General features: G+C 51.7%; 2 protein-coding genes across 6 annotated transcripts in view; one reads left to right on the top strand and one right to left on the bottom strand.

Moving 5' to 3' along the window:
- Positions 1–154: 154 nt before the first annotated feature.
- On the top strand, positions 155–1,141 carry MIS12 (MIS12 kinetochore complex component). Its single transcript, XM_032200969.1, has one exon. It carries the CDS (start codon positions 155–157, stop codon positions 779–781), a length of 627 nt encoding a protein of 208 aa, XP_032056860.1. The 3' UTR covers positions 782–1,141.
- Positions 1,142–3,947: 2,806 nt separating this feature from the next.
- CAMKK1 (calcium/calmodulin dependent protein kinase kinase 1) overlaps positions 3,948–22,958 on the bottom strand; it is an 85,866-nt gene continuing 66,855 nt past the window's right edge. For all 5 annotated transcript variants that reach the window (XM_032200855.1, XM_032200856.1, XM_032200859.1 and 2 more), the window contains 5 exons: positions 22,804–22,877; positions 19,388–19,475; positions 16,523–16,651; positions 15,378–15,481; positions 3,948–9,230 (listed from right to left, as the gene is read on the bottom strand). In XM_032200855.1, the coding sequence (XP_032056746.1) occupies positions 9,158–9,230; positions 15,378–15,481; positions 16,523–16,651; positions 19,388–19,475; positions 22,804–22,877 (468 nt within the window). In that variant the 3' untranslated portion in view covers positions 3,948–9,157. The remainder of the gene's footprint in view (positions 9,231–15,377; positions 15,482–16,522; positions 16,652–19,387; positions 19,476–22,803; positions 22,878–22,958) is intronic.

Below are 22,958 nucleotides of genomic sequence, written 5' to 3'. Positions count from 1 at the left end.
TGGGCGGCGCGGCCGGGTGCTGCTCGCTGATTGGCCGGGCCGCTGAGGGAGCCGAGCGAGGCGGGAAGCGGCGCCTGAGGCGTCCCTCAGAGCCCCTCAGCGCCCGTCAGAGCCGCCCGCGGCCCCTCAGGGCCCCTCGCGGCCCCCCGGCGCCATGTCGGTCAGCCCCATGGCCTACGAGGCGCAGTTCTTCGGGTTCACGCCGCAGACCTGCATGCTGCGCATCTACCTGGCGTTCCAGGACTACCTGCTGGAGATGATGGCGGTGGTGGAGGGCGTGGTGCTGAAGAAGCTGGAGGCCTCGCCGGGCGGCAGGGTGAGCCGCCTGGACGTCAGGAAGAGCACGGAGAAGTTCCTGCGCTTCATGAAGGAGCACTTCGACCAGCTCTTCGGCAAGATGGAGGAGGTGCTGCTGCAGCTGGTGCTCAGCATCCCCCCACACGTGCTGCTGCCCGAGGACAGGGTGCACCGGCAGTACCCCTACAGCCGGGAGCAGTTCCAGGCGCTCCAGGACGAGGCCTCTCACCTGCAGCAGCGGTGCAGGGCCGAGGTGGCCGCCGGGCAGGCGCTGCGAGCCGAGCTGCAGGAGCAGAAGGCCGTCCAGGCCGAGCTGGAGAGGATCCTGCAGTGGTTCGAGGGGCTGGAGAACACCTGCCGGGAGCACGGCACCAGCAACGTCAGGGAGAGCTTCACCTTCCTGACGCAGAACTCGAAGAAGCTGCAGGACGTGCTGAAAGAGGTCAAGGAGAAAAGCAAGAAGATAAAGAGGGGAGACGAGTGACTGGGGTGGACGCTCTGAAAAGGAGGCAAAAAGCATGCAGACAGCTCGCCTGTAATGATAGCGGCTTAGCTTCCTGCAAGCATTGCCCCAATGCCTTCGCTCCTCTGATCCTGCCAGCACCTGGACTGAAAGCTGCTGTGCTTCTGCTGACCCCTGTCAGTGTGTGCCGACTTGGCAAGTACGGGAGTAGGGAGCAGAACGAAGCCTTGGTTTTCTGCCGAGTGCAGCTCTGAAAGTAGTGACTGAAAATGAATTTTTGGTGGCATGACTTGACAGAGGGTATCTTCGCGGCCTTAATGTTAACTTTGAACGCAATGTAGCATTTGTTTACTTTAATATTTACTAAAAAAATAAATAAATACAGCCATAAGAATGTCTAAGCTTGATTTGCAGCTGACAGCCGGTCAGGTTAAGATCTGATGTAAAAGGTGAAGGGCACCGAGCTGGGACAGCCCAAGGATGGGCCCCAGGCACATCGGGCTCTGGCAGCACCACCCCCACACCCCTCTGCAGACGCCTTTCCCTTTCTGCTCTCTACAATGATGTCAGATTTTTTTTTTTTTTTTAATTTCCACATTTTAACAAAAGCTTTCTGCATCCCAAACAAGTCATCTTACCTGCTGCCATCCTGAGGTAATGGTCTGGGATCCTCTGCATGCACGCACACCAACCCCTCCTCCTGGTGTAAATATCTTGAGGTGGAAACATTGGCAGCGAGGTCCCTGGGCAGCGAGGTCCCACATGCATGGGACGGGGAAATTCTTTGCAGCGAGGTGCAAAGGGGGGAAAAAAAGGAGAACGATCCCTCCTTGTCCCCATCCTGCAGCAGGGCTGAAGGGACAAATGGGACAAACAGGGTGCGCCCCACACCCTGCAGTGACCATGGCGAGCCCCCTGCTCTGCCAAACGTTCTCCACAGATGTTTTGGCCAGCCCGGGACAAGCGAGAGCAGCCCTGCTCCAAACAGCCTTGAGAAGGTCCTGCTGCTGGAACAAAATCAAGACCCAGAGCAGAGGACAGACGGGGTGACGGGGTCTCTCTCTCTGCGTGGCTGCACTGCTCGCCCTCCCTGGCTTCCTCCTGAAGGCAGTAAATGAAATGGGGCGCACATAACGCGCATTCGGATCGCGTTAGCGGCCAAGCGTCCGATTCACTCGAGTGAAGAAACTCGGTCAGAGCTCGGTGCCGGCGGCTCCTGGCGCTTGCTGCTGGGCTGTGGGGCCTCCCTGGGAATTGCTTTAGAAAAGGAAACGATGAGCAGCTTTCCCCTGCTCTGCTGTACTCTAGGCGAAGAAAAAAATCCTTAAAATACATGGGAACAAAGCGAAGGCTTTCACGTGTAAGCTCTTCTTTTTTTCCCCGTGGTTAAACAACAGGAAAGGGGAGCGAGGTTAAGCAGCCTTTGCCAGAGGGAAGCCTTGGAGGGTGGGGAGCAGCACAAACCCCAAGGAGAGGGCTTTGGCAAGTGGCTTGTGGCAGGCTGGAGCTGCACGAGGTGTGCGGGCCCCTTGGTGACCTGCACTGGTCTGGGGGCAGTGGGCAGGGGGAGCCCTCTCCACGGACAGGCTGTGCTCCCCGTGCCTGCCATCGGGGATTTTCTCTCCTCTCGTTTCCCTGCAGAAAGGGAAACTTCCCCGCTGCCCTGCTCTGCTTCGCCCCAGCCCGTCATTCTTCCTACTACTCCGATTATTATTCCCTCGTGTCACCTGAATTTCTAATAATTAGTATTTGGCACAGTGCTGGGGGAGAAGTCAGTTCTTAACAAACACGGTCATAGGCGTGACATTATAATTTATGTTCGAGCAAGCCATTTGGAAATGCAATCTGAGAGAAAGCGAGGAGGAGAGGCTTTCAGGCCGTTACCCTGCCCCGATTAAACCCCAACTGAGTCCCCAGTGAGAGCCTAAAATTAACAGAGTGCAGTGAGGAGAGGACAGTGGAGCCAATGCAGCAGAGGGGCCCGGGCAGCAGCCGAAATCCTTATGTGTTAATGGGGTCTTGGTGTCGTTCTCTCACACCTCTGTCCCCATCACGGGGCATTTCTGCTTCCGAAGGCACGTCCCCAACCCCACACCACATCCCCGACACAGCCCTTACCTCCTCCGGCTGGTCGTGATGGCTGTGGCCCCACACGCCCCTGCCCCAAGCTGGTTTCAGCCCTTCAGTTGCTCCTTCGGGCTTTGGTGTGCTGGAAACACGCTAGAAAACCCAACTGGGGGAAAAATGGGGATAAAAGTTTAAAGGGCTGGTCCGTGGCTGCCTCGAGCACAAAGGAGCGAAGCAGCGCGTCCCCTGGTTTGGGGAGAGCTGCAGCCATCCTCGCTGCCACCCCGGGGACGGCCTGGCCCGTAACGAGAGCGCAGAGACTGGACGTGTCCAAAAACACACCCCTATGGGAGACATCAACCCACGTGGCTTATAAAATCCACACAACCGCCAATTTTATTGTATTTTTTTTTTTAATTAGGGCTGCATCTAGGTGGTGGTGCTGGCTACATCCCTGGTTGCACGTAAGGTTTTTGCGAAGTTTCCATAATAACCAGCGGGTTTTGCTTGCCGAGGAGCAGTGGGGACGTGTCCTGGCCGGGAGGTTTTGGTCTCCCCGCTCCTGTCACCAGCCGTGGCTTGACTGGAGGGGACAGGGAGTGGGGTCTGCAGCGTGCAGCCCGAGCGAGGAGCCCCTGCAGGTGGGGCACGACACATTTTCTGTCACAGTTCGTCCTGTGCGGCTCACTGGGACCTGGCTGCGAAGGCATCAGGAAGGCAAACGCAGCCCAGGGCATCACAGTGCACGGACAAAACTTCATCAAACCCGTGCAGGTCAGCTCACTACGCCCAGCTTGTGACTTGCATCCTTTTACATTCAGGCTCACGAGGTGCTGCCAAGTTACAGACGGATAAATTACCGTGCTTACAATTAGCCGTTGGGTCTCTCCAGGCAGAATAGTACTGGCAGAGCCCCGCTCTCCTGCAGAGCACGTGGCAGGAGGCGCTGGAAGCGAACACCTGAGGCAAAACAACTCCATCCAGGGAGGGGACAAGGCCGGAGAGGAGCAGGAGGAGGGCTGGGGGCAGCTCTGCCCTGCAGCTGCCGAGAGGCCTCTAACGCCAGAGAGCAGCAGCCGCCCGCGCAATGCCCCCTCAGGAACCACGCGCACACCGAGCCTCCTTTCTACGGCCTTTATTGTCAGTTTCTTCTTGGTTCTAGAGTACAAAAGCATGCAAAAAATAGCCTCTCTATTCATGGTACATATTTACAGTGTGACGGCCACGCGCCACCGGGGTGCTGAGCGCAGGTACCTCATGCTGGAGTCAGAGCGGAGCACGGACAGAGCCAAGGAGTTAACAGCGAGGGGAAGGAGAGACTCAAACACCAACAGACCAGGCGTATGAACCAGGTGCACAGCAGCGAGGTTACAGCACAGAGGATCAGAATTACATCCTGAAAGGTCCCAGTTCGTCTTTTTGCTTGAATTTACAGAGTTTTTCGGAACACTTGGCGTGCTACCAATGCCTGCGGTCACTACCTGAGGGCCCGGGCGTCTCAGCAAACACCACAGCACGCACGCCCTGGTAAGGGGGGGAAGTTTGGTACCCAGAGCAGGTTAAATATACACAGGAAATCATCCGTTACCAGCCTCCAGACCCCCTGCTAGACGTGGCAGGGCCCCACACCACCACCTGCAGCCCTCCTTCCTTGGCAGACGCCTTCCCGTTCACCCAGCTCCTGCCCTTCCTCTGCCAGCACCACCCCACACCGCTGAGATCGCCTCTCCCCAAAGCAGGACCCCCAGTTACTGCAGCAGGACCCCCAGTTACTGCAGCAGGACACCCTTTCATTGCAGCAGGACAGCCACACCAAGCAGAACTATGGTGACAACAGCGAAGATGTGGGCTCTGCTCCTGGAAATCCCCGGCGGAGGTGCTGAGCACCATAAATAATCCATTTAACTCGCACAGCCAGGCTGCCCAGCACGTACCACAGGGACATGCATGGAGAAGATACACAAACCTGCCATGGTGTCCATGGCCAAAAAGAACCAACCCCAACCTCTCTCTGCATTAAGGACAGTGCCACAACCCCCGGTGATGCCCCAGGCAGGTCCCATCCCCGGCTGGACCCGCAGCAGCGCCCTGCACCGCTTCCTCAGCGCCAGCTTCCCACTGAGCTCTCCTCTTTCAAACCCCAGCGTGTCTCTAATCCGCAGCGTGGATTAGGACACTGCTGATGCCACCAGCGTGGGCCACACCTGGCCTTACCCACCCTCCACCTTACAACGGGAACATGGCAGAGACGTTTGTGGCACTTGGCTGTCCAGAAAACCCAGCTGCTGTGCGGATTGCTTCTTGTATCTCAAGGCACTGGAAAAAAAAAAAAGACAGCACACGCGTGGTGCTGTGGGTGATTTCATTTCCCTCGTGCCTGGAGGTGGCCGCAGGCCTTGGGCTGCCCAGGCTGTGCCACAGCCAGCGCCCCTGAGCTCTGCCAACACCTCGAAAAACCCTCCCAGGGGCTAGCTACGAGCCCAGGTTCTCTGCTCCCCGGCTCAAGCCATGCTCCTGCTGCAGGGCTGACCGCACACATGCACCACAGTTCCCCACGCTGCTTTCTCGGGGCTGTCACTGCAATCCCCTGGTTGAGGCAGCCTCCAAAGTGCTGCGAGTTGTCACTCGTGCATCCGCCACAGTGTGTCGTTAAACAGCTGAGAAGCTCATCAAGCAAATGTGGTATTGACAGTGACGTATTCTTGCCCAAAACGTTAGAGACACGCTGCAGCATTCCTTCACACAGCAGGTATCCAAACGGGATTCTTAAAAGAGAGATCACAAAGATGTGCAACTGCTCCAGAAGAGAAATCTCCCTCGCAGTGTCTTGATGCGGGCCCAGCAACGCTGCCCGGGGCTGGGTGTGCCCTTGGGAAGAGGAGCCCTTTGCACAACCCAGCTGCTCAGAGCAGTCAGGAGCTGGGTCTCACGGGCACAGCACAAACGTTGGATTTGGAGAGGAACAAAAGGACTGTTTGCTTTTTTAAAGCATCAGCGAGTGCCTCCAGCAGCTCCTCACCGCTCCTCACACCGCTCACAGGAGCCCTGCCATGCCGAATCCTATCCCTTGCTCACAGAGAACCCAGACAAACATTCAGACACCCATACTGAAACATTCAGACACCCATATTCAAACATTCAGACACCCATATTCAAATATTTGGGCACCCAGCTAATGGGAACAACTTCCTGGAGTGAACTTAGGGGCCAGCCTACCAGAGATGTGAGTGTGAAGTGAATTCTCTCTTTATTCTCTTCCTCTCCTCACAGCAGGACCAGCGCTGCTCCCAGCCACCTTACACCCATATAAATGAGCAAGAATTTAGCTTCAGCGAAGAAAATATCTTCGCAGAAGCCAACCCAAGCCTTTGAACACAGCCAAGCGTTTCTCTTGCTGCTGGTGCTGCTGCTCCTGTCTGCCCTGTGCAGCTCTCAGCCTGCCGCCTGCAACACGCCTTCTGCAGGTACAAAACCCCCACGGCTGGCAGATTTGCTGGAGAAGCAAGGGTCTGACAAAAGCTCAGCTGGTTAATTCATTTCTTTTCCTGTGGGAACGCCTCCCAAAAGATTTCTTTCACCAAAAAGGGCAATGATAATCACAGAAACACGCCCGTTCTCCCCCATCACCCTCCAAAACTAAAGCAGTGCTCTAGTTACCGCCAGAACAGGACACAGCCGAACTGTAATGGATGGCTTGGTTGGTCTCACCAAGGCTGAGATCAGCCTCGTGCAGCCTCACCCCATTACCGCACCCCGTGGGCATTTTTAGAGTAACCCCAACAACCAGCTGGCTCAGCAAAGCTCTCCCCCTTCCCGAATTATTCTTACTGTCTGTTAAAAATACAATAAATAAAACCACATTTGCAGCCTTGGAGCTCTTCGAGCAGCACCGAAGTATTTCTTAAACCTCAGCAGCCTCATGTTGAGAACTCCCTTTGCTCCTGGGGCTGTGCTCCTGCCTCTGGGGCCAGTCCCCAGGGACCTGGTTAGAGATCCCATTTCTCTGCAGCCCGCAGAAACAAGCAGCGCGGTCCTGCTGTGCACAAACACCCACTGCAAGCACAGAGTGTCCCCTCCACGAAGGCAGCTCAGGCCGTCCTGACTCATCCCTCCTGCATTTCAGAGCCCCCGGTGCCCTCTCAGACCTGCCGAGGCTCCATCCCAGTCTTCCTTCCCTCTCCCCAGGTGCTTAAATCTTCGTTAGGAGCCAACGTGGCTCAAGCACGTGCTCAAGCGCTCCGATGCGTGGGGACGTCGCGCGGCGCTCAGCGGGAGCAGAGCCACAGCCCCCGGAGGATGCCGAGCGTAGGAGCATGCAGAGGTGAGGTGCACATCCAGGCTTCATTTAGTGCCTGGATGCGATGAATCCAGCCCCAGAGCAGCAACACCTACAGGATCTAATCCTGCTGCTTGATTCTAAAATTGAAGGTCTCCTTGATGAAATGCCTTACCTACAACGCTACTTCCCAAACCGCGGGGCTCGGCCGATATTTACAGGCAGGACGTGGGGCAGAGCCCAGGCTGGTGACTGCTCCTGGGCTCCCTGCTGGCACTGCGAGGCTGCTGGGGACGAGCCGAGGGGAGGGTGGGGAGGTGGCAGGCTGGGGACGGCAAACAGAAGGCACTGGGAGCAAAGCTCAGCTGCAACGATGTTGGGAAACAGACTTACAGCAAACAGAATGGGAAAACTGCTATACACTGCTAATCCTTGTACACGTATCCCCTGGCACAAAAAAATAGGGAACTAAAAGTCCCAAGCCCTCACAGTTCACCTAAAAAAAAAGGTCTGTAAGATGATTATGCAGGAACCAAATTTAATCGTGTCCTTTAAGTACAAGAAGGATTCAGTCCCATTGGCTTTCCAGGGCACGTTCAGACCCTCTAAAGCTCCAGGAAAAATATTGACGTGTCCATTGATGGATGGATGTCACTGGCTTTTACTCTTGGAGTGCAAGAGTGAAATTCCTGATTATGCACAGTCTGTATAGTCAGCAGCCACTGCAGTGACTGCATTTGCCCTTTGAGTGCCATCTCTCACCTGTTGTCAAAATGTAGAGATGAAGCTTCTAATCCCAAGGTTAGAAGCAAACTATGGATAAAACAGCAGCATCAGCACGTGCATAACAATCAGTCCTAAAATAAAATTAAAAACTAAAGCCTTAAGAAACAAGACCAAGTTTTGAATTGATCTCATTTGTGTTCTGTAGCTTCCCTTCGTCTAAAAACCCTCCACCAACGTTTTCCATCCTAGAGAGCTCTCCCAGTGTGGGCCGTTTATCAGGAGATCAGTTTAAAAGCATCAGGTATGCAATTTTAAAGGAGCTAGGAGATGAGTGAGAAAGGAATTCACCCCTAAATGACATGAACGCCAAACCTGCCACTTTTCAGCATTCAGTGCATGCACACGCACAGGCCTGGCTGCAGCTGATGGAGCGACCTCGCGGCTCTTTGGGAAGAGCCATTTCATCAGCAGATGTCCCCAGCGCACGAAGCCTTTATGTGTAAAAGCACATCCCGGTGCTCCAGATCTCTGCAGCATCCAGAGGCTCCTTGCACGTTCCAGGGAGCATCACGTTAGTTCTCGTCCTTTACAATGCTGCCCTGAACGAAGCGATCAGTGTTGTCAGGATTGACACCGTGCAAAAATTAAGGGATGAAAAGGGAGGGAAAAAAGAAAGGAGGAAAGGGAGAAAAAAAAGAAAGGCAGAGAGATCGACAGTGCAAACTCCAAAAGGAAGATCTCATCTTCGTTCAACTGCTGTCAACAGATATTCTGCCACTAACTCCAAGAGGAGCAGGACCGTGTCCTGGTATACACAAGTGCTTTACCTGTGCATTAACTACAACAGTCGCCCTCTGATATAAGACCTGACATCGATGTCATTTTTTTTTTCCTGATCTTTGAAATAGAGAATGCAAAAAAAGCAAGAAAAAGGTCTCCAGGGCGAACAACCCCAGGGACAACGTTTGGTTTGTTGCATTACAAATAAAACCACATTCATTCGTCAAGACACCCATCTACAAAGCTGACACGTGAAGCACAAGTGGAGAGCAAGGCACACATGGAGGAGCGCACGGACACCTCGCGGGAGGAACGCAGCTGCCCACGAGGCCGAGCCAGCCCTCTGCCAGCTGAGCTACCCCAGGATCCACTCTTTTCTTTATTGCTGCTCTTTTCCTCCTGTTGGCTTTGCTAGGTTGGTTGGTCAGGTTTGTTTTTTGCTTTGCAGGCCCCGGACTTGGCGATGAGGGCGGATGCGTGCTAGACAACACCGTGATGGGCACAACAGCAGCAGCACGGGAGCGAGCAGCCTGCGGCGCCACGCGGCTTCAGGACGTCGCTTCATCTTCACACACGTCAGGCAGCTCCGGGTCCCTGCCTCCTTCTCTGCTCCCTTGTTTTCTACATGAACAGCACAGAAACAGAGAGGTTAGAGGCACGCATCACTGGAAAAAAAAAATAAAAAATGAAGCTGGCTGTGTTTTTTCCACCCGGCTCAGCATTAATACTAGGAGGGAATAGCAATGAGCCAGCCTGGTGTGCTGGTACCGTGCAACCAGCTCAGCGATACTCCAGCTTGATGCACTGCAGCGCTACAGGGCTTTGCACTTCACTTGCTTGGTCTCCATGCCCTGGGGACAGAGCTTTACACTCCCCTGGATAGGCCTGTGCCAGTTTTCTAAAAGAAAGAAACCAAGGAAAGCCTCTGACAGCCCTGGGACAGAGCTGTCCCCAGACTCAGGGTGTGCAGCATTTCCCTGCCGGGAGGCCAAGTAACACCCCGTCTGCAGTGTTTTTAAATGGTTTGCTGTAGCTCACATTGGAGGTTACTTTGCTATTTATCAGAGTTAATTGGATGGACTGCTAATAGAAGGGTCTATGTAACTGGTCTGAAAAATGATCTTCTAAGAAGCCCTGGCTGAGGCTGGGTGGCTGGTCACGCAGAATGAGTGGTTTTGGTCAGCCCAGAGCTGTCACAGGGTGAAGCTGCAGAGCAGCTCCACTGAACCACCAGATTCAGCCTGAGCCCAAACTCCAAGGTTCAGCCTCAGCCTTTCCAAAACCCTTCCGTTACTGCTCCTTGGACGTGGGTCTGAGCAGTCCTGCTTAAACCCAACTGTTTTCTGCTTCTCTCACGCCTCCCTCCCAAAAGGAGGAGGAGACACCAAAGAACAAGAAATGGCAATAATAAAAAGTATACATAAGCATTAGTGTCACACACACACACAGCTACTGCAGTAAAATTGCTCCTACAGGAAGGAAGGATGGAGCCAAACGCTCTCACTACTGCACAAATCACACAGGCTGAGGGGAGGACACATATTTCTACAGCACCTAGGGGAAACACAAACACTGAATTACCTTAAAGATGGATGCAAATATATAGATGTGTTTAAGAGGAATCTGTCCCTGAGAGCACAACAATGAGACAAAGGAAGAAAGTGATCATGAAGATGATGGCAGCAGGCAAACGAGCTTGTATTTCTGCACCTAATGAGCCTAGGAAGCGGAGTGAAACAGAGGATGGAGCAGCAGTCATGTTCACTCGCAGCCCACAGGAGAGATGAGGATGGGCACTGGCAGCACTGGAACAAATCTGTTCCAGCTCCCAGCACTGCTGAACGCTCCTGGTGTCTTTGCCAGAGCAAAACCCTGTGCCTCAGTCCTCAGTCAGACCCCAATAACACCTACCTGCACCGTGGGGCACAGCTCTTCCACAAGGTGCAGTTGTCTCCTTGGAGTGAAAACTGATGTGGCTTTTGGTTGGGTTTGACTGTTCTGACAGAATCCACGTGTTATCTACCTGAAACCTTCTGGGGACTACAGAGCCTGACACCGGGCACCAGTGGCTGTCTTAAGTGGAGATGCCTGCCAAATTCAAACACAGCCTGTGGCCATTTCCTTGTTAAAGCTGATGCTGAAAGCCTGGCTGGCCTAGTGGGATCTTTGCAGTGTGCTTTTGACCTGCCGTGTGTCAGTCCCAGTACCTTCTCAGCACAAAGCCCCCACGGTGAAGGTACCTCTGTACTGCTTTGGGAGAAGCTACTCCAGGCCTGAGACCCGGCTCAGCTGTCAGCCACATTTTAACCACTTTTCCCTCCTCTCTTGTTCCTACCCTACATGATCACAAAGGCCCTATAGATAGTGACAACTCTCTCACCCTTTTGGGGAAGCCTGGAAGCAGGACAGGCTTTTAAATAGAGCCTGATCACCCATGCAACCACGCTTCATCAATAGCAGTAGCAGCCGTAACGGGAAAGTGAATTGGGTCTGTCAAAACACTGCAATTAATTTGATAGGTAGTAGTTGCAATAAATGAGCATAATAAAATGTAGTGAAGCCAGCGCTGACTCAATTAGGAGAAATCTGGAGCAGGCAGAAGAAATACGGCGAACACTAACAGAAACCTAGAACTCAGCTTTGGACACCAAACAGCTGGCTTAAAAAATACCTCTGTATTCTGCAACTGGGGGAATTAATAAACGACAGGTATCTTCCACAGACACTGGGCAGAACCTGGCCCTGCTCTGCAGATCTGCAAGGCACGATGAATGGACGTGCCTTTTGGGAGTGCCCTGGATGTGCCCTGTGCCTTTTGGGAGATGCTGCAGCCAGGCAGGGCTGGGGGTGGCTGCCCCATCCCGGTGCTGCCCGGACACCCAGCCCCAGCCAGCCCTAAAGTGAGAGCTGACAGCATGCACACAGCTGGTAGGTGTGCAGGGGTGCTCCTGGGGGAGAGGCAGATCTTGTAAAAGAGCTTTTGAAAGGGGGCACCTTCCTTTTAGTTCCCTTCTGGCTCTCTGGTCTCTATGCCTGCCATTCCAGCAGCTGCCTTTTAGCTTTTCAGTGCTGCTAAACACAGCTGTGAACAGCACCCAGCAGAGCACTGCGTCCTCCAGCTCTGAGGAGAGCTGAAAAAGCTTCCTCTCCTGACAGTAATTATTCATAAACTATTTCAAATCCTTGATGTCTTAATGACGTCCTCTAAGGAAACAAAGGCCGTGACAAACGTGGAAGACCTCCTTCACTGCTGAGACTTCTGCCCATGCAACTTCTGCGTGAAGCATTTCCAAGAACGGAGCCTGGCACACGCTTCACGGGTAGTGCAGAGATCAGGCAGAAACTAAGGAAAGTTCAACCAAGGCATTTACTGTTTGTTTCCTCCTCTCTGAGTCCTGAAGAGTGAGGATTTCAACTGGCTCCTTTTTCTTCCTATCTTCTTAAAAGTTAGATCCATTTTAAGGAACACACGTAGTAGGCATCAGGCACCAGAAAGCAGACTCAGCTGTCACAGGATTTCCTGCAGAATGTATTCTCAGTACGGGCACAGCTGCAAGACACTTGACGTGCCAGTGAGCGGGGCTCAGACAATTTCACATGCAGCCTAATTAAATAAATTGAACGTGAAATTGGAGAGATTTTCTAATTACTTTTGTTTTTTCTTACACAGAAATACAAAGAAGTCATTTTCTACCTGTAAGTGGAAGGAGCTGCAATATTACAAGAGCTGATTCACCTCTCTAGAGACTGCGTCCCTGGGGAGGAGAAGCCCTGTGGTGGAGATACTGGGAACTCAGAAAGCAGCTGGGTGGACTCCGTGTGGACAGGAGAGCAGCATGGCTGTGATGCTGCAGTTCTTCTCAGGGTGGGGTTCAACAAAACCAGGATGCCAAATGTGGTGATATCAAAACAACCAGGAGAAACTGCACCCTCTGCTTGGCCTTCCCTACCTTCCCCACCAGTGATGGATAGCAAAGACCTGTAGCATCCAGCACGGTTTTGGCATGCTGCAGCCATCCAGCTGAGTGCGGTGTTTCTGATAAACGTGTGGGTCCCGGTCAGAAACAGCAGGGCTCCAGAGGGGGTTCAGAACCTGTCCTGCTATGTGCGTGGAAACAGTGCCTGACATGCAGTAACTGCAGAGCCTACATGCTACAGCAATATTATCTGCTCCTGCTTGGTCCTAGAAATGCAGAGCCATCCAGATTTACAGTGCTGTGCTCGTTGAAATAAGTTATTTGTAACATTTGCACTGATATTAGATTTTATATGAATAGTAGGGGTGATTTAACTACACAACAAGCCACTCTGAATTAAGAACTTGATGGCATGGGGAACGACCTCAGCGTCTAGCTGGGTATGCCCCTGTGGAAGTAACACTAATCACGAGAAATCACCAAACAATGAACATTCCCATTTAGACCCAATTCACTTTAAATCAATTTCACTAGGTTCAACAAACCTATTTATATCTAATTCACCTTAATTAGATTGAGCCAGTCTAGGATTTTTCAAGGTTTGAAATAATAATCCACATTCCTTAAAAAAAAACCATCCCTGCTGTAGCATTTAATAACCGACACTATTTGTTGAAGAGCCCCAGCCAAGGCCTTGCGGTTAAACAGAAGGGTTTGGAGATGGGCTCTCAAAGCTCCAGTTGTGCGTGAATTAATTTAGGATCAAGTCAATTGTTACTGACAAAAACTGGTGCTGGTTGCAGGAGGCTGAGAATTAGGTGCAGGGGTTAGTTCAGCAGAGAACTGGAACATTCAGAGTGTTCACTAGTTGTTTTTTTTTGTTTGTTTGAAACATTTTTTTTTCAGAGCAGCTCTAAGCATTTATCCTGCTGGGCAGAGGCCAGCCTGGCACGACCGTAGACCAGTGCCTAACCTGACGTGTTCTGGTAAACCAAGGGCACTTGACACAGCAGCACAACAGGGGAAATTAGATATGGTTTTCAGAAGCCTTTTGGAACTGTCCTGCACAAGGAGACTGAAACCAAACAATGAGTAGAGACAGGGAAAGATGCTAGTTGTGTGTGAGCTGAAAGGAATTGAACTGTTATCCTCAGAAAGGATACAAAAGACAAAATGGAGCCATACAGCTTGTCTTGAAGGTCAAAAGAGAGTTTTAAAAGTGATTAGACCTTGATAATGTAGCTAACCAAAATCTTCACAGCTACATTTGATCAAATGAACTTGTTCAGAGCAGATGGTGAAGTGCCCTTCTCTCTCCAGGCAGGAACCAGCCATAGCGTGGCAGGGCTAAGTTTTCCCAACAGCTTTCAAGCACCTCAGATGAAGGTGGAAGGAAACAAGTCTCTTCTGGAAAGAGACTCAAGTTTCTAGACCAGACAGCCTTGAAATATCAATTCAGGCATCAGTTTGAAAAGAAGAAATCCTGCCTTGTTCTGAACTAGAGCTGGCCTGGATATGGATAGGCATACAACATGTTTTTCTTCGAACTTAGTAAATGCTTCTTCATCTCAGAGCAATGCAATGCACTGACCAGGGATGACAGTGAAGATATGGCCAGGGACTGGTGTCCAATTAGCGATAACTATGCTGGAAGGCAACGAGCCAAAGGAAATAAAGAGAGGACAAATCCCTTATTCTAAGCTTGCAAAGGAGCTGTCAATGTGGTGCTTTTCATACATGCCCCACAGCGGCAGGCAAGGTATGGGGTGGTGCTTTAACTACTGAACTGGTGTTTGGTATTAACTGCTCCTGGAGACTAAGGGCAAAGCCTTTACCGGAGTCTTCAATACACAGCTGGGCCCTTAAATCCCTACACACCAGGGAGAGAGACTCAGATAGATCTGCATTGCCTAAGGTACAGCAAGGGACTTAATACATCCTCATGGGAGCTGGGCATGGTGCTGGAATGATTTGGAGTGGAAAAGAATTGCTGTGGGACAACACAGCCTTGTTAAGTGCAGTTAACAGATTCTTACAGATTCTACAGGGTGAGAACACAAAAATAATTGTCCCAGGTGAGGCTGACGGCCCAGCTGTCGCTCATTGGACTGGTGGCCCGGAATCCTAACTCTGAATATGATGGAGAAAGAGCAAGAACTGAGTAAAAGACAGCAAAATCCTTCCCCTCCTGAGCTTCTGGACTATTGACTTTAAAACTTGTTGATGAATCTAACAGACATCAGTCTACTCCCTTTTTAATTTCAATATAGCCATTAATAGCCAATGTCCCGTTGCAATGTGTCCCACCATTTCGTAACCGGCTGTGTGAAAAAAATACTTCATGTTTCCTCAAAGAAAGAAGCAATGTGAAAGTGTTCTCCACTGTCTGCCCATGCGTCTCCAGGGTGTCTCTGCCAGTCCAGACACCCAGACTCGGGCCCCAGACACACCACATCATCTCATTTCTAGCTTATAAAACACAAGCTGCTTGTCTGGTGCCTTTTCTATTATCTGTAAAAAGGAGAAGAATTAAACCATCCAGTACATATCCAGACTAGACTCTAAACTTATTTTAGTTCTCCAGTCTCTAACTGATCTTTGATCACAGCGCTTAGGCCAGACACATCTCACAGAGAGAACTGAATCTATAAAGAGGGCCTTTAGCCTGATTTACTGCATTGTATTTTAACCGTAGAGGACTCAAAGCAGAATTTATCCTCAGTATTTGATTCAGGAGTAAGTTTTGTCCTTAAATGTTATGGAAAAATATTACTAAATGGCTTCTCTTATCCTTCCCACGCACCTTTAACCTGCATTTGTGGCAGAGCCAGGCAAGGCTTTATATACTTACATTAGCAAGTTCCCTGGAGCAGACATGGACCTCTCCTCCCGTCTGGTCTGGACCTCGAACGGATTTCCGAAGGAGCGTTTTCGTAGCATGGCCTTCACTAGGATCTTTGAGGAAGAAGAACAGAGCAGTGAGAGCAGCAGGACTGACATCACCCCCTTGAAATTAGTTCAGAAGAGTCTAACAACAACTGCCTTAATAATTCAACAAACATTTATCATTGTTACAGCTAGGGCATGAACCAGAGAAACCCACAGAACAGCCACTTCCAGGGAGTGTTCACATCATTCCCTTTAGCAGGGAGCTCAGACCCCTGGACACAAACCATTGCTGGCAAGAGTCAAAGCAGCTGCTGCTGCTGCCTGACATTCCTGATGGTCCAAGCCTGGAAGGAGGCAGCACCAGAGCTCTCCTGGGGTGGCACTGCAAGGTGAGTCCTGCCAGCTGCCGCGTGTTCCAACACACAGGGTCTGCTGCCAGGGGGAAAGGATGGTTTCCATTGGGTTTTCACTGCCCCAGCCAGTTACCTTCATGCCACAACACCAGAGCTGTGAAAATGGGTGCTCATTGTGCTCATTGTGCTCAACACCTTTCTCCCTATCCCAAGGGACTCCGGGTTTCCCCACAAAGGCACCTTAACCACAGGCAGCTCCCCCGACCAGACCCCCAACTGGTTACCCACAAACTGCCAGAAGAGCCTTAAGCACCCACGGCTGGTGCCCAGGGCTGGCAGGTAAGGGCCAGCTCCGTACCGTCAGATGTCTTCTCCCTGCTTCTCTGGCCAGGTCACCTCCAGGTTGGAGCCTGTGTTTGAAGGCTCCAAATGAGCTGTCTTGAATCCTCTAGATAATGAAACAAACCACACCTGGGATAATTCTGGTGTTATGGGATGTCTGGTTCCAGACACGTTGGGTGTGTGACCCTACAGCTCTAGAGAGAGCAGACAGGCAGGCCGAAAACACGACTGCTCACATGGTCAGGCCCCTGCAGTATTCCAAGACCCAGAAAGCTCACAGGGAGTTGAAACTCAAATTTTCTCATGCCAGTAGCACACGTGTACCCTCCAAAACTCCTTCACCAGCTGAGAGCTTCAGCAAGGCATCGTACTCTAGACTTACACAGAGGAAGCGGTTGTGGTTTATACATACCACAGCTGGCAAACTCGGGATGGTCTTCACTGAGTTTTTCACCTCCTCCTCCGTCACCTCCACCACGGTACAGTGCTCTTCTTCCAGCGGCAGGGGCTCCTCCCCACTCTTGGTTAGCCACGGATGCACCTAAGTGGAGAGGGACACAGACAGTTCTGAGCCTTCCCTCCGGAGCAGAGAGTGACGATGTTGGTAAGGAGAGGGTAAAGGACACAGCTCTGCTGACAGGGGCAGTTTGCCTGCTGGTTGTGCTCCATTTTCCACTCAGAGTGATGCATCCCAGCTCCCCTGGAAATCGCTGCAAGGTGGTGCTGGCCAGACAGCACCCCCTGAAGCACAGCGTTGTCACCTCCAGTGCCACTGTGCCAGCGTCCTCTGCAGCAAGTCTGAAATGCTTTGAAAATGGGAGCTATCCAGAACCTTTTCATCTTTTTCTCTTGTGTGCACACATTTCAACTAGGTCTGTGTGTGCTCCCTACCTGGGGTAACCAGGACCATTTATGCATCCGCACAAAAAAGGATTGCAGTGCCTAGAATGGAGCACCCAGGTCTGGATGCTGCTGCTGTGCTCGCCTGCCTACACGAGTAGTAACGTGGCCAGCACCTAGACCTCAACGCACCCGCACCAAGGAGGCAGGGAAGTTCCCCACCAGCTCTCCCTGTCCCCCCAGCGCTGCCCGATGGCACTCACTGCCCAGTGCCCTTCATGTGAGTTGCACGCAGGCGTCCAGCACCTTCTCCAAGGGCTCAGCACTGAGCTTCTCTGTGGTGCTTAAGTTGTGTTTTCCAAAGATCATTAATTGTGCTCCTAACAACTCCCTTCAAAGGCACCACATCGCATTCAGCCTTAAGCAAAACCTCTGCACTAAGCCCATATGCCCAGCCGTCTGATCGATGTTCCTCATATGAACAATTTGCTTGATTTATTTGGATGTTGAACAGCAATTCCAAGCACAGGCAGCAGAGCAGTCAGGGTATCTGTCCCCGCCTAACTCCCTACAGAATCCTACCATCGCCTTCTGGCTTTTGCTGTGTTTATTTTCAATGATTATATATGAGGAGCAACACGGGGCTAATGCCCAGCTACACCAACATATTTGCAGTCCCGTGAGTATTTTCTATTACACGTAAGCAAGGTGAAAGAGAGAGAGGAGGAGGAGAAGAGTGTGAAAACAGGAAAAGGAGAAGGGAAGAAACTTGGGCATGAGGAGGAAGATGAAGAGGAGGCTTGGAGCAGCTGCTTGAGAAAATCTCATTGTTTGTGGAGCCAAGACTGGAGCCCTGATGCCAGGTGGCTTGGCTGTGTGCTACTTCACAGCAAAGAAGCTCCTTGGGGTTGGTCTGTGAATATGAACATGGAGGGAGCGTGTCATCTTGTCTGCACGGCAGCAGCTGCACGCAGCCTCTCCTGTACTCTCTGGGTTGAACCCCACCAGCCAGGGCCTGCAGTGATGGCAGCAGTTTGGCAACTGTGCTGCTGAAGGTCGGTGGCCAGCTTGTGGCCAGGTGGCACAGCTACATCACTGGGCCTGAGCCACCGAGCTGCAGGAACAACCTCTCCCAGAGGGCCTGATCTGTAAACAAGGAAGGAACCAGAAAATACTCCTCTCTCAAAAAACTGACCAGCTATGCAAACTTATTATTATTTTTTTTTTTAAATCAGATGTGTCCTTCCAAGGACACATCACATGTTTTTTTTTCACCTGGACTCATGTAGCACTTCAGTCCTTTTACCTTCTCCATGCTCTCCTGAAAAGCTCCCCTCACTCCAAAGCCTCCTCTGCCACAAAGCTGCTTGGCCATCGTCCTACATGGGGGAATGGCACAGAACAGCTGCCCTCTTTCCACTGCCTCTCACGGGATGATTTCCTTGGTGGTGAACATGAGGAAAGCAGTGCTCGAGGCACTGAGTGCAGAGCCCAGCCTGGCACTATGGACACGTGCTCTTTCAGCATCAAACACAAGTCCTCAAGCACACCAAGCGCCTTCCCTGCACAGCTGGGATAAGAGGCAGCACTCTGCTCCGTTCTTCTCCCCGAGGGTTTTTATGGGGCTTTGGTTCCACATGAAGAGCCTGCAAGGGCTGCCAAGTAAAATTGCTTCATGCAGCTCCAAAGCACTTCCCATCAGCTCTGGCTGCGGCCTCCTGGGCACAGAGAGAAGGGCTGTCAGCTTTCTGCTCAAAGTTCAACCTTCCTACCCTCATCTTTAGAGGCAGACGTGCTGGTGCTGGCCTGAGACAGAGCAGAAGGGTTGTGTGCCCAGCAGGGGATGCTGAAGGATTCCTGCAAAAATCTCACGGTGTCGAGCAGGTCCAAGGCCGCGCTGAGGGGTGACAGGAGGACAGAAAGCACGTGCAAAGGCAGAATGAACCAAACCCTGCAGTGCACTGTGCTCTACCCAGGCCTATTCATCCTCTGTGCTAATAAGCTTCCTCCGAGTAATGCTGATGGAAACAAATGTGTGTGTGTGTGTGTGTGTGTGCCTTAAGGCTGCTGCCACGAGTAACAGTGCAGGAGGGCACTGCCAGCCCCTTAGCACTGGTCTAACGCTCACAGCGAGGCCTCTGCCGCTCGCAGTTCCCATGACAATGCTAATTCTCCCGGGGATTTGCTGAAGATCATGCAGCTTTAGAGTAATTTTAATTTAAATAAGTAAACAAGAGGGCTTTTGTCAATATTCCCCAAGCAAGCAGCAGTGACAGAACAGTGACACGCCGCAGAACGAGCGCGCTCCCTTTTCAAGGCAGTTTGCCAGAAAGAGCTCCCAAAACAAACACCAGGAGTGGCCCTGGCTCATTAGGAGGTGCCAAAGGAACAAAAAATCAGCTGAAACAAAAGGCTGTAATATTGATGTCCAATTTACCTTAATTTCAGGGACTGTTATCCTCGTTTCTGGATTTTTATCCAGCATGCGTAGGATCAGATCCTTGAGCTCGTCGCTTATCTGTGCTCTGAGAAAAGAAAACAGCAATGTACAGTTATAAGAGAACTTTAAACGCTCAGGGTATGCACAGCCCTTTAGTGTCAGATGGGACCTTTCTGCCCAGCTAAGCGTGCAGGTTGTTGGTGAAATTGCTTCCACGAACACTGGCAGCAGCCAGTTTGTAACTCAGTATTTCCTACCTTATAGCTCAGCCTTGGGATATTAAAATAAGGAATGAACAGATGTGACTAGGAGAAAGAAATGTGTCTGAGTTTTTAGGACCATTTCTAAGACTAAATGATGGACTGCTTGAACCCAGAAGCCACCCCTATTCTCCTAAAGCCCTTGGCCCTGCTGGCTCTCCTGCAGTCTTTCTTATCCAAAGACTTCGCTGACTTCTGCTGTTAGTGATGCAGGCGACGTCCTTAAACACACTCGGTCTGTATGATCAAAGTGCTGCTGACATAAAGTGCCAGCGTATGACAGGAGCGCGTTAGGTGCTGAAGGTCTGTATCACAAATGACTTGCAGGGAGATGGGATCTGGCAGCACGAAATGCCATTCCCCAGCAGGGCTGCGTTTCCGTGCTGCCATCAGATTCAAAACACTGATGAGAACCTGGTGCTGAGCCCACCTCCTCCCTGCCTTCCCTGAGAAGAAGAAAGAATAAACTACCATAAACCTAAACGAGGGATATTTTAGGGAAACAGAGCTGCTGCTCAATAATTTATGAATACTTCATGTGCACTTGGGCTACGGGATCCTTAACAAACAATCCCAAGGGAACGCTGCTTGTTCGGGGGGAAAGAGCAGAAGGTGGGTACAATACAGCCCAGACAAGGAGAATGGCAGCATGAGCCCCCAGAGACTTGAGGCTGCACCTCAAGTGACATTTTAGGTGGGAATGGGAAGAACTGTGCTGCTGGAGATGAGATCCAGGCACAGAGGAGCAGCCACGGAGGGCAGCAGTGCCTGCAGCAGGTCGGACCAAAGAGGCTCCGCACGGAGACAGCAGCACGGTGTTTGTGAAACACTTAGCAGCAGACCTGTGCCAGAACAGCAACAGCTTAACAGCAGGGCAAGGCTGTATTTTAAGATTATATCACCATCTAACGAGGTTGGTTACCAGACTGATTTCTATGCAAGAGGACTGATGCCACAAGGAAAAGCCCCGTGAACAAGATCACCGAGTCCCAGGTGGGTTCCAGGTCGGTAATGGGCTGCCTTACCCTGCTTCTGTTTTCCCTTCTCTCCGTTTTGCCAGGGTGCACATTGTACCCGACAGCATTTTTCCCTTGAAAAGCCTGCGTTATCTGGAATGTGTCAGAATTTGTCCTGTAACAGCTCTCAGGAAGACGCCAGGCACCACAGAGCTCAGCACCTAGCTGGGAGGGCTGCCAACCCCATACATCATTTCACAGGGTGCCCACGGGCACCGAGGGCAGAGAACATTGCCCTGAACTTCAGCTCCTCACCAGCAGGAAAGAGGCACAGCTTCTGGCTCTCTCGATACATGCCTGGACAGGAACTTCTCCAGCTTGCTGCTAGTGGTGCCAGGATCATCGCGGTGAGAGCTGTAGCTAACCCCACTCACCCTGTGTCATGCCGAGGGCTGACAGAAGTGAATGAGAACTGTGGAGCAATAAATATTTATCCCCGTGTCTCCAAGGGAAGGGACGGGACGACAACGCGGGTACAGTCAGCTTCATCTCTGCCCTGCGGGTTGTCAGGAAACAGGCAATGAATTTCCAGGGGCTGTCTGCACAAAGGAACGTGGCTTTCGTAGCCATGGTGAAATAAATCGCAACCAAAATATTCCCAACCGTGACGAGGTGCTGGTTCCACGGGAGGTCAGGCTGGATCCAGGCCAGTGCATTCCAGCCCTGTGCGCCTCCGCGTCGCTGCCTTTATCTAACAAATAGACGCGGCTCAGACAGGCGACAACACCCAGCAACTCTGCTACCCAGCAGCCTAACGGGGGTGGAGTTTGTTTTTAGACGGAGAGCAGGTCGCCGAGAAATCCAAATAAATCCCACGGCTGGAGAAAACGTCTGAATGAAGAAAGTGCTCTTAGCACAGCCCCGTTAGCCCATTAAACGTTAATAGCTTGCTGCACAGACAGATGGGCACGGTCGCTTGCGAGCTGGCTGCGAACCCGAACACACGACGCTGAGGACGGGCACCCCGCCAGCACCCCAGCAAGCAGAGAGAGGGCTGCCAGAGAAACAAACTTTTTTTTTTTTTTGGTGCTAAAGCTGTTAAGACAAAGGGCAGCCCCGGCTGCAGACCAGCGGGTGGGAGCCCAGTGATGCGGCACGGCTCGCCTTCATGCCCTCAGTGCCTGGTTTCCTGCAAAACCTCCCCAACAGCACCGGGCTGCCAGAATTGCTCCGTACCAATGACTGGGGCTCGTGTTTGCCAAGATACAAGTGGCCACAGGTCCTTTGGGGCAGAGGGGTACTGCCCATTGCTCACCGTGCCCCCATCTGCCTGAGTGGAGACAGCTCCCCTGAGCTACCCGCAGTGCCTGTGCCTCACAGTCAGCGCGGAGGTAATTAACACAGACCTGGGCTGTGAGTCATCCAGCCAGAGCAGATGGCTAAAATAGGACAGCCTACATGGCCATTTCCCTCTGCACGCTCAGAAGGGAGCCTGGGATTGCTGAGGCAGAGGCCCAGCCCCTCACTGTAGGTGTCTAAAAATTCAGTGAGCATCTTGCAAATCATTCACGTGACAGTTCTGGTAACAGTGGTTATTTGCACATTATCTGGGGCTGTCTGGAAATATCCCTCCCTCCCTCTCTAATACCAGATGTGCCTTTCATTAGAGTCTTAATTCCTTCATGCTTGTTTTAAATTAAGTAATTTTATCTCTGTTTTTTTTATTAGAATGAACTCTTAGGTGAAGAAGGTCAAATGTTCTTTGCCTGACTACTGTGCTGACTTGGGAAGGAAGACAAGAAATCCAGCGTTGGCTGCTTCATCTGATAGCGAGCAGCAGAAGCAAGTTAATCACTATCAGAGTGCCCAGCGATGGAGGAAATGCCGAGGAGCGGCCAATGCATTCAGAGGAAGGTTTGGTGTCCCAGCGGCATGGACTGAGCAGACACCAAGCGTAGCCACCTCCTGCCAGGCTCACCTGGCAAGACCCCAAACACTCTCCCCTCGCTGCCTGTAATGCTGTAGGGCTTTGACAGCAGTGGTGGCACAGAACTCATGCGAAGGACCCAGGAGAACACAAAGAACCTCACCTGCCTTCGTCTGCCCCTCTGCGGTGACCCACCAGTCACCCACTTTCATGCTGCACAGTGAGCAAGGCTGAAGTTTATTTTACAGCACCTGAGGAAAGTTTACTTACTCTTCTGGAAACTCCACGGGCTTGTTCTTGATCCTGTTATGAAGACCTAGAATATATTCGTCGATAAAAGGGCACTGCAAAACAAACAAAAGATTTTCCTGTTGTCACAGATCTTGGCACCACTTCAGTGTTTGTCATTCATGCAGCACAAGTGC

The sequence above is a fragment of the Aythya fuligula genome, chromosome 20 (genome assembly GCF_009819795.1).
Source record: "Aythya fuligula isolate bAytFul2 chromosome 20, bAytFul2.pri, whole genome shotgun sequence".
Lineage (NCBI taxonomy): Eukaryota > Metazoa > Chordata > Aves > Anseriformes > Anatidae > Aythya > Aythya fuligula.
This window is presented reverse-complemented; position numbering and strand designations above follow the sequence as displayed.